Source organism: Falco naumanni, chromosome 1 (genome assembly GCF_017639655.2).
Source record: "Falco naumanni isolate bFalNau1 chromosome 1, bFalNau1.pat, whole genome shotgun sequence".
Taxonomy (NCBI): Eukaryota; Metazoa; Chordata; class Aves; order Falconiformes; family Falconidae; genus Falco; species Falco naumanni.
In genome coordinates, this window is record NC_054054.1 from 124,337,797 (window position 1) to 124,349,120 (window position 11,324).

Below are 11,324 nucleotides of genomic sequence, written 5' to 3' on the forward strand. Positions count from 1 at the left end.
ACACAGATTTGTGAGGGCTGTAGAAGCTTTGCTCTCGCTGCTAATGGCTGTGGGCACAAGCATGTGGCACGAGGTGTGGTGGTGCCAAGCGCTGGCTTTGCTCGGTTCCAGATATAGCAAGCAGCAACACCTAGGTCTTAAACCAGCAGCCAGCCCAGAATACCAGCGCACTGGTGGCCAGCAGGTTCACGTCAGCAGCACATCTCCACCCATCAAAGCACCCTTTGTTTAGACGCAGCAAATGCAAAGCAGCACTGGGAATAATGGTATTTCCAGGTGTGGGGCTGGGGTCTGATCCGTATCTCCTACCCCAGGCTCTGGGCTGCGACCGCCAGACCCCGTGTGTGGCTCGCTGCTGCAGGATGGGTGTTGTCCCGCTTGGAAATGGCTCTTAAAATGATGGATGGGCTCTGAAGCAGGTAAACCACAGGTTAGACACGGTGTATGGGTGGGAGGCTCCAAGGAAACCCTCCTTGTCGCCAGGAGGTGGTGGGGCCGGAGCCCTGGGCCACTTGGCCACCCACACAGTGGCCACGGTGCGGGTCAGCGAAGGCCTCCGAGGAAGTCACTTCTCTGACCTGCCGAAAACACGTCCCAAACCGGTGGGGAGGGGGACCCCCGTCCCCCGCAATGATTCCCCTCGGTGTACGGCCTCCCTGGGCCTGCCAGAGGCCTGACCGGGAGTGTCTGCGGGGAGCCGGGGCCCCCGAGTGGGGCAGGGCTGGGGGCCCAACGGGGCCAGCCCCGTGTGGGGAGAGGAACCTGGCCCCGGGCCCCACCGAGCCAGCCCCGAGGCGGGGCGGGGGTCCCGCGGGGCTCACCCCGGCAGGGCCGGTCCCGGGGGCCAGCCCCGCCCCGAGCTGCCGTGCCCGGCTGCAGGCCCCGGAGCCCCGCCGCGCTGCCGCTGCCCCCCGCCCCACGGCGCCCGCCCCGCTTACGTGCAGTCCTGGTTGTAGGAGAAGCAGCTGAGGGCCGCGGGCCCCCCCGGCGCCTCGGCCGCGGCCTCCATGGAGCGGGCGCGGCGGCTCGGCCCGCTCCGGCCCCCGCGGCGGCGGCACCTCCCCCGCGCCGGGCCCGCTCCGCGGCGCAGGCGGCGGCCGGGGCGGGGCCGCCTCCCACTGGCCGGCTCGCCGCCGGAGGAGCCGCCCCGCCTGCAGATAGACTCGCGGATCGACCTATCCGCGAGGGGAAGGCGGGGCGGTCCCGCCCCGGGGCTGGCGGAGCCGGCGGCTATTGGCTGGCGGGGGGGGAACAGCTGTGCGTGGCCACGTGGTGATGTTGTGGTTGCATCAGACGGGCCCGGGCAGATGTTGGGGGAGCACATCTGGGGGCTTGGGCGGCCGTGCGGGGAGGGTGGGCGGCCTTCTGGGGGGCAGGGGGAGCTGGGGGCCGGCCTGGCGGAGGGGTGATGGCCCCGCTGCCCGGGGAGCAGCGCTGCGCCCATCTGTCTCCCTGGCTAAATACTGCTTTCAATTCAGTTTTCCTTTTTTTTTTTTTTAAACATATTTTTTAACATATTTTTTTACAAAATTAACACTAAACTCGCTGCCTTTGTGCACAGAACTGCTTTATTCATGTGACTAAAGCCGCTGCTACCTTGCAGGGTTGAATCTACCAGGGGAAAATACATGGAAAAACAAACCCCAGAGCCAGTTGCTAAATGACAAATGTTCTAGAAGTCGGTACAATAACATTAACAGTGCACAGAAATGCAGGCAGAGTCTGCAAACCCCCTAATTAGATGAGTAATCCTCATGTGAGTGCTGAAGTCATTGGCCCTAGATCACTTGATGTGCACCACAAGGCTTTTGGAAAAAGAGCCACATGTAATACCATCTAAATGAGGCAGATTCCATGTGGACACATATATCTGCCCAGATTAATCCCCTTTTGCAGCATGTGGGCCTTCAAGTGTCTGCAGTGTTCCCCTGTTATAGAGTTTAAAACCTGCAACTGTGAAGATGATTGATATTTTTTGGGGAAGAAATTACGAAAATGCAGACCTTCCAAACAGCATTAGCTTGGAGTGAGGCTGATGGTGGATCATACCCTAGGACATAGAGCGTGTGAGCGACGCTGCAACGGCAGCAAGGGAATAATTTTAAATTCATCACATTTTGGGGGAAAACATCTTCTATTCATAGGGGCCTAGTGGGAAGCTCGCTCTAATAAAACCCAAAATGAAACAGAAGCTGTTTTTGAATGTCCTGAGACTGCCTCTGTGGATCAGCGTAGTTTGATTTTGGAACAGAGATGTCAGACAGAAAATGGGGTTGTGGAGCAGGAAGAAGCTTGAAAACAAAACCAAAAACCCTCCAACAATCAAAACCAGGGAGCCAGTGCCTTGTACTTCAAAAAACAGTTTCTGAGCAACTTCTACAGCCGGATGTTTGCTGCTTAGATAATCACCATGAGCTGGTTCTAAAATGAAGCCCTGATAAAGCAGAGCCAAGGAAGGAACTGAGACTTCGGCAACACAATTATTTTTGTAGCTTGACTGATGCAACCATGTTGGTCAATCTCCCTCTCAGCCAGCTGCCTGTGATGGCTATTTATTTAGTAGAGGTGGGAGAAACAAACTGTTCTTGTCCTCTGCTACACTGTGAAAACCTTTGGTGGCCTTGGGAGCGGCTGTTGCTGTTGAGTACTGCCATGTCACAGTGATGGCTGTTGCTGTTAAGACCATGGCTAGCACCAGGGCAAGGTGCTCCTCTGACTGGACTAGTTGGTGTGTGCTGGTGAAGCCCAGCCTCACAAGAGCCCTTGGAGACCTCAAGGTCTGTGCTCTGACAGGTTGGGGTACTTGGGTTCTGGGCATGAAATAGAAGCTGAAGTGCTGTGTGTGGAAACCGTGGGTCTTTCCAATACAAAAATGAGGTGTCTGATGTCCCAAATGTAAAGAAATAGCTAAACCGATTTTTCAGGAGCGCAGCTTTGGAAGGAGGTAGTAGTTAGATCCCAAGATCTTTTTTGGGATCTGGGTATATGTCACACCTGGGGAAAATGGTCTGGCAGACACAGCAGAGAGCCATACTAGACACCAGGAGGATAGCTCTTGGCTCTGATGCATGCATTTGCTGGGAAGAATATACCAGGAGTTGGATTCCCTTTCCTGACAATCCTGTGATTGCTGTAACTCTGCTTTGTGTGCAGTACCCATTGACAGTAACAACCCCAACTCAGCCATTAACTCTAAAACCAGCCCAGAGTGTGGCCATCTGATTGTAAATATTTTTCAATGCAGAAAACTTTGTGCGACAGATGTTGGTTTGCATTCTCCACCCTGGGTGTATGGGTGGAGGAAATGGAGGTGAAGAAGCTGCTGTGCCTAGAAGCCATGGGATCCTGCATGTTGCCATTCAGCATGAAAAGGCTTTTAGGTACCTTTTGATAGCTTTTAGGCTTATCCCTGGCTCAGTGTTTAAATTCCAGCTATGCTCTATCCTCTCAGATAAAAGCCTGCTCCTACCATGTCTGGTACTTGAATGAAATTTGCTACATTAAGAAAGGTCTTGGCCAGGGCTAAATCTGCTAAATATCCCTCACTGGTATGCGTGATAACCTGGGCCTGCTGAGGGACTAGAGCCTTCCAGGGGAAAAATAGGCAGGAGGGAACAGGCAAAAAAGTGAATGTCTATTAAGGAGAGTGACTTTTTCTTGTAGCAAGGAAACAGTCTTTTGCGTGTGAAAGGAGTGGGGAAAGGTGGCACGTAGGCGCTTGCTTTGCTCTTATCTATTACCCTTACCAAGAGGTGGAGGAGGAAGAAGGGGCAGCAGCTCAGCCAACGGCCAAGCACCAAGGGGCCAGCCCGGGCTCCTCTCGGATCTCCGGACAATAAATGCTGCCATCTGGTGCCGCGAGGCTGGCGGCACACATCGCTCGTGCCGCCACCAGCACACGGCGATGCCCCTGCGCGGTACTTGTTCACAGGAGAGAGCGGTCCTTGCTTACTCTTTGGGTCACCCAATGGGTTACCTGCATCGCCACTAGCTTTTGGTACTGATGTAGGAAAACCCACTGATTTTGGAGTCGAGTGGCCCCGGTAATAGAAAGCTATAGAAAGAAATGTGGAATTTAAACCTCACATTCACCTCTTGCTTTGAGTTACTTCTTGTTTATGCCAGGACAGATATATATTTTTTTCCCTCCTATACAGTGGAAAAATGAGAAGAAAGCAGGGAGCTGGACTGTATATGTCAGAGGCTAATCTGAGTTTGGAAGAACCCTGATCACAAGATCTAGACACCAGAGAAGTCATCAGTTCAAAGGCTTTTTTTTTTTATATATTATGATTCCTGTATCAAATATAAAAATGTGGGAAAGAAAAAACAACGGACAGAACATATTTATGACAGTTATCAGCAGACTCACTTGTCTTGCTAAATTTTCTGGACAGATGCTAACCTAGTGTGGGGAGGGAAAGGGGCACACAGTGGAAGTGTGCATGCCGTGAGCATACACGGAGTCTCATTGCACTCCGTTTAAGGTTCAGGAATGAGGAAAGATGCATCGAGACCTTGAAAGCCATCTGCTGGCACTTATATCTGTCAGGGTGATGGAAGGACAAGAGCGGTCGTGTCTGACTCCAGAGCCAGTCTGAATGTCACCAAAGTTTTGAGAGCTTTGCTTCTTGTAGTTTTTCCTTTTCAGTTTTAGATGCTGACCCTGAGCCAGCTCCTGCCATTTAATGAGCTGTCGTTTGTGAGCAGCCCTTTCAGAAGTGTTTGCCAAGGTCAGGGAAGAGCGTGCAACCTAATGCTGCGTTTCCTTGTAAGTTGGATTAATGCTCCTTATCTTGTCCTCGCTCTGGCAAAGATCCCATTTCCCTAACTAGCATTAGGACATCACACTTACCCTGGTAATGGATTATCTCACTGGAGGCTTTCACAAATTGGTTTGACGCGCTGCTCACAGGAGTGGTGCAGGCTGAGGGTGGCTGATCTTCACGTCTCTTTGGGGTGCACATTGGACTCTTTTAAAAAGTTGTGGAGTCTCTTCAGCTGAGAACTGTAAGACCTGTACCACAGAGAACAAAGGGGTTAAAACTGAAAGTGGGGAGAGAGGAACTTTTGCCTTCCCCTTAACTTCTGGGTACAGCGCTAATTATAATTCCTCTGTAATTATCTAAAGACCAAAGAATGTTCTGATATGAGAGATCAGAACAGGTCACATTGTGAGAGGGAGACTGGGAGCACACAGAGGTCCTGACAGGCAGAGGAACATTGGGATCCTGCACAGCCTGGTGTGACCAGACGAGAGGAGCAGCTCTCCTTAGTGAGGCTCTGGAGGGATAACATGGGGAGAGACAGGCTCACTGCCCAAGCTGCTAGCACGTAAGTAATTCTCATGACCTGGGTGACTTTCTCCTTTCATGCTAGAGGAGACAAGGAGGGGCTTTGAGGAGAAACAACACAAAACATTGGTATAATAAATGCATTCATAGCAGAAACAACTTGGCTCTTGTTCAAACAGAGGGTGCAGAAAGGCATCTACCCTGTCCGTGGGACTGTGGGGTACACAGAGCCAAGGTAACTGTAGCCATCGCTAGCCACAGCCTCCAAGTTCATCTGGGTGCAGCTTCACAACTTCTTTTGCAAACCATACCGAATCAGTTCTCGTGTGACCGGCATAAACCTTGTTCAAATAATTCAACTACCGATTCCCATGACTGGAGCATACAAACATCTCATGAGCTTGGATTCTTCCTCGGCCCGGAAAGTGCTTTTATCCTCGTTCTGCTGGGGGAAGCGGAGATGGAGTGAGGCTAAATGACTTTTACAGGAGAGGCTGGAAATTAGTAGCAGAGCAGGAAACTAGACCTACATCTCTTAATCATCTTGCTGCTTCAGATTTAAGGGTTACAGTTGGAGAATGAAAAAAGGCTATATCGTATTCCTGCGGGCACACAGCACATGCCAAGCAAGCCTTAGCTGACATTTCAAAGACCTATTGTTTTTAAAGTGGGTTCCTTCCATCTGGGAAATTGTTCTATTATCTTGGGGGGAGGGAGGCAGAAACTTGCATCAGAAATTGCTTGATTCTGTAGCAAGCTTGTTAGATGTCGGTCCAGACATTGTTTGGATGTCAGTCCAGACCAAGAACAGTGGATCTGACCGACTGCATGATGTGTTTACTTTGCCACCTGCTTTCAGAGACAAGCACATAAGCAAATGGCTGTTTTGAATGCTTTTATGTGTGCATTTATCGTGCAAGGGAACTGTGTCACAGATGATGCACAGGGAGGGAGCTCTCCCCAGACTGCTTCTATGTTAAAAGCACGGGAACTGAGGATTCTTTTCAATGGGGGTATTTACATTCTATTACAAAACAAACACTGGTAGCATTTCACATGCGTTCCCGGAAAAGAAGTCAACAGTAACTGTACACTATCTCATTGCTCTTTAATTCGGTTTGCGTCAGAGATCTTAAAATCAAGAATCACATTTGCAGATGCTTGGGCAGTTCATGAACCGCTGAAGCTGCCCAGGGGTTGTATAAAGTTAAGAATGCAAAACAAAAATGGTTCACATCCAAATTGCAGGAGGCAAAGACCTGCTGCTCTCCCATCTTCTTCCCTCTCTGGAGGCCTGAGTCTTGCAGGGCCTTTTTTGTCGTGCTTTGGATGCTGTTTTCTGTTTCCCAGCTCTTGTGAGGCAGCCTAGCACTCTGACTGCATCTGTTTCCCCCTCTGATAATCCCTGTCCTCACTCAGAGTCCTTGAAGTCCTTCAGAGTTGTACATAGACACCTAAACAAGGTGTTTCCAATAAATATTGTCAGGAGGGTGCTTAAAAACTTCTTGCCTTGCTGTTGAGGTGCAGATTAATTACCAGTCTAGCTACAACTCCTTAGGTCAGAAGAAAGAGGGAACACTGAATTCAAGTTAAACACGGTTGGATGACAGGTGGAACATCATTATCTGTGTTAGAATTTAAACATGATATCATGGCTTTTTCAAAGTGTTATGGAGCCTGTCCTAAAGCAAACAGAGGAGAGCTATGTGACATACCTCAGATAACAAGGGCACCTGGCTGGCTGCACTGCCTTCCTCGGCTGCTGAGCTCTTTAGCATTTACTCAGGAGGTAAAATGTTCCCAGCGTTACCCCTTGGGTGCTGGAAGCCTTCCAGCTGGGAACCACACTGAGTGTATGATGACGGGCTGTGTTGCATCAGGCAGGTCTTGCAGATGTAAATGGATTCCCCGACTGGCCTCTCTTTAAGATCTAGGCACTTCAGGGCATTTTTTTCTTGGCTTTTGGATACTCTGTTTTGAGTCTTACCAGTCATTTTCTTCTTCAAAGTAACATATGGAAATTATTTGAGATCTGCCGCTCAAAGCAAACTCGTTTTACACTGGGGACCATTTCACACAACTGTCTGCCCAGCTGATGTGCAGCAAGACCAAAGCCAGCTTCCACGCACCATCCTTTGTGGTCCAGAGTGGCTTTTAGCCCATGGCGCAGGTCACGATGGGGTTGGAGCAGGAAGCTTAAGCGCTAGCTTTCAGACTGTATTTTGTAACCATATCAATTCCTTGCTCTGTTCCTTTATCACCTTTCATGTGGCAAAATTACAGATGTTGATAGCAGACTTATTTACACTGTAATTCATCCAGAGGCTCAGACTACCTGGCAAACATTGTGCCTTGCTGGGCACTGTGTGGCAGTACCCTTTTCTCTCCTTGCACGCAGGTACATTGAAGTGTCAAAATGAAAGCCGTCAAGTTCGTACAGTCAACTCCAGAGTTTGGCCTGGAACCCAGAAGCCCTCAAACAGTCTATTGCCAAACAGGAATATGTTTTTTTCTGTCTTTTGGCTCCTAATTTATGGATCTTCCTATGAATCACACTGCATAGTCTCAGTGAGACATGGTGTGTAGCAGCAATAGGCAGTTATTTTGTATGCTAGTTAAAGCTTAAACATACAAGACATGCCCAAAGGATACAATGTGAACTCTACCTCTGACATCACCATAGTCCACAGTGAGCTCACAGATTTTTAGTTTCACTGACTTTCTGATTACTGATCCATGTGGATTTTAGGGCTGTTGGGGCTGATGGCAGCTTCAGTTGGTAGAAGAACCCTTTCTGTACCCCTAATGCTTCTTCATTCCCCATTCATCCACCCCAAGACAGTGCACACACAGCAGGCTCCCCGATCAAGAGTGTTGCTGCCAGGCTGTGCCTCTTTGGACCCTGCTTGTACCTCAAGGGCGATGGATTTGCACGCCTTGACATGTGAAGCTGTGTGTGGAACACAAAAGTGGCTGCTTCAGTCTGACACTTGTTCAATTTGTTTGCTTTCAGTCCCAGTGGCTTGTCTGAGCTGGTGGTACCTCATGGGCAGAACATGATGCAAAGGTGGGATGGTATCTTCAGTGCAAACCCCTGCTACTGTAACTCCTGTGTAGGATTCCACCTACTCACAGGTGCTGTTAACCTTGCTGCCACTAAAGTGTCTCTCAAGAAGCCTTTTTTGTTCTATGCACACAGCAGGGGTAGATGACTTCTGGGCTCTTATTTCTCATCTTGGCTCATATAATTTTTTTCTCCCCCTGAGCTCCCCAATCACTGCCCACTGTTATTCCTGGCAGAGTGTGATTGCTCATGGAGGTATTTTTTCTGGCCTAGTAATCTATGATTTTTACCTTTTTTTTTTCTTTCCCCATTTTCCTTTCAGATGGATCTAGCGACTCCTCAGCCACTTTAACTTCAGGCTGCTTTTCATGCCCTTTTAGCACTGCTCCTTGTGCCCTCTCCCCATGTCATCCTCACTGTTCCATGCCCAGCCTTCTTACCTGGCTACCTTGCCCTGGATCTCCTTCCCCTCAGCTAACCTGCTGTGCCAGCGTGCTTTCATTTACTTCCTCAGTGAACGCTGCAATGCTCTATGCTTGCAGGATTAATAACGAGTCAGTATCTCTGTGGGGTTTATATGATTGCGTGGTGGTAAGCAGAACAGCAAGCCTTCACTTCTTTCCTTCTCAGTGACCATTCTTAGCTTCTATTACTGTTGATCACCATGTTGATAAATAGCACCATAAAAATTAGAGTAATAAATTTAGTCTTTGTAAGAACTTCTGGGAAGCTTTGTTAAAAAGCAAACAAATTATCTTCCCACTTGGGATATTTCAGATGCTTTTTACAGACAAATTTATTGGTCTTTTATGAGACCAGGAATATGTATCCTACATGGCTTAATGCAGAATGGAGATGAGCCAAATGCTTAAGAATGATGAGGTGGCATTATCACTCAGTTGATGAAGGAATTGTGATGATCTTGAAGAGGGTTCCTGTTTTTAATCATGAAAATAGCGCTTTTGACTCCCTATGAGGCTGAGGCAGAAGCAGCTAAATACATAATTCTAAGAGTAGAGCACTGAACAAAAATGAGCGGACATACTGGTCCAGGTTCTCCAGGGCAGTTAGGTCACTAACTCCTCTTAACTTGCAGGCACCTAAGTATCTCTAGACACTTTCATCCAGAATCTGCCCAGAAATACCATACTTCAGGCAGTGTTTTTTTTGGTTTAACAATGAGAGTACTCAGGCTGCTAAAATGCAGGAAGTCCTATCTGCAGCTTTCTGCAAGTCCATGCTGTGACACATGATGATTCACAGCCCCTGCCTGGGGAGTCGTCTCGTCTCATCCATGCTCAGACTCTGCCAGTATTTACCAGTCTCGAAAACTGAATGTCCCACCACTAAGGACATGTGATGGTTACCGTCACTGAAATCACTACCACGCTAACCCACAGTGCTTGCCATTGGGGTTTGAACCAAGACTACTAGATTTGCCTAAAAAAAAAATGCTTTAGGACAGGCTCTGCTACAGGATAGGAGATGAGACTGAATTCGAAAAATGATTCTGTTGAGTTCTTATTGAGTGTAACCAGAAACAGCCCGTACAGTTCCCCACCTTACACCTCTTTATGGTGACTCGCTGGCTGTATCACGCCACGTCTCTTAGGCTTGTGTTGGTATATTCTGCTGGCAGAATGGGCAGCTCTCCTCTGCTCTTCAGCAGCCACAGCCTCAGGCAACAGACTGCTACATGAGAAACTCTAATGCATAAAATTGAAATGAAAGTTGTGGGAACAGTGCTGACGGTAATGCAAGTTATTTACTCTGAAATGTTTATTACTTAATTAGACAGTTAAGACCAGGGTCTGCCTGTAATTCAGACCAGACCAAAGGGAACAGGGTTTTGTTTGTTTTTAACTTCTCTTACATCTTTAACACTGTAAGAATTAACACATGCATATGTATGAACATATGCTTATGAGAAGCATGATTTAACTTTCAAAGATAAATCAGTGCTGACTCACGGTGAAGGAGTTGTACAGTTAAGAGGGACCTCAGGCTGGCATCACAAGGCTCCTTTTGAAAGCCTGTTCTGTTCCCTTCATTAGACTCCAGCCTTGCCATCCGAACTCCCTGGCTCCAGAGCTCAGGAGAAGGTTGCATCAACAGCATGCTGTACAACAGTATACTTGTTTTCTTAATAAAGAGAATGTTGCAGAACAGGTTTTACGTACTGGTCTGATCTTTGCTCCAGACAGTATCTATCCCAAAACAGCACCAGGACTTGTCCAAACAAGGACTGAGATATGACAATAGCAGAGAGCTTGCAAAAAGGGAAGATAAAAAAGCAAAAAGTCATCTCTAGGGGAAAATGCATGCAGCTTTTTTTCTAGTGTTTAGAAACTCCTAACAGTTTTCAGTTACAGAAAGAAATGTTACCATGTGAGCATGTACATTTGATAGTTACTAATACTGTACTCTGACAGCATTTCACAAATATTAATGATTCCTTACAATACATATTGTTTGTAAAAATTCCAGCTTTTGGCTTAGTGTCAGAAAATCGCAGACCCTGGCTTCTAATTAACCTGTAACAGACAGAAGCTATCAAACATCTAAGGAATGTGAACTCGGGCATTCTTTGCTGCGTCATAAATGTGGATCCAAGATCTAGGCCTAAGATGTTACCCTTTATTTCTTTAATATAAGAACTAGCCAAGAAGAAATGCCATGGATAGCTCCTGATGGCTTGTCACATCATTGCAAAAGCACCAGTATCTTCTGGTCTTGAAATATACATTAAACTCTGGTTTTGGGATCATTTTGGTTGTCTGTAAGACAATTCTCCCAAAGGAGTTAAGCACCGGTGAGTATTGGTTGAAGCGCTCTCACAGCGGTTGTAACATGGAGTTGTAAAACGGCGTTATGTTCTTGGTTATACGCAATGAAGGGGTCATTCCTTCCCTTCCCAAGCCCTTGGACGGGCCCTGTCCCTCCCTGCCAACGCAGCTGGGATCTGC

At 48.1% G+C, this 11,324-nt stretch overlaps 1 protein-coding gene across 6 annotated transcripts in view; it reads right to left on the minus strand.

Annotated features, from left to right (window-relative positions):
* WIPI1 (WD repeat domain, phosphoinositide interacting 1) overlaps window positions 1–10,627 on the minus strand; it is a 31,589-nt gene extending 20,962 nt beyond the window's left edge. For 5 of the 6 annotated variants that reach the window (XM_040582045.1, XM_040582040.1, XM_040582046.1 and 2 more), the window contains exon 1: window positions 939–1,047. In XM_040582045.1, the coding sequence (XP_040437979.1) occupies window positions 939–1,009 (71 nt within the window). In that variant the 5' untranslated portion in view covers window positions 1,010–1,047. Of the gene's footprint in view, window positions 1–938; window positions 1,048–4,855; window positions 5,018–9,924; window positions 10,065–10,538 lie in introns of those variants that run through there. The other variant, XM_040582041.1, reaches the window with a different exon arrangement.
* Window positions 10,628–11,324: the final 697 nt, after the last annotated feature.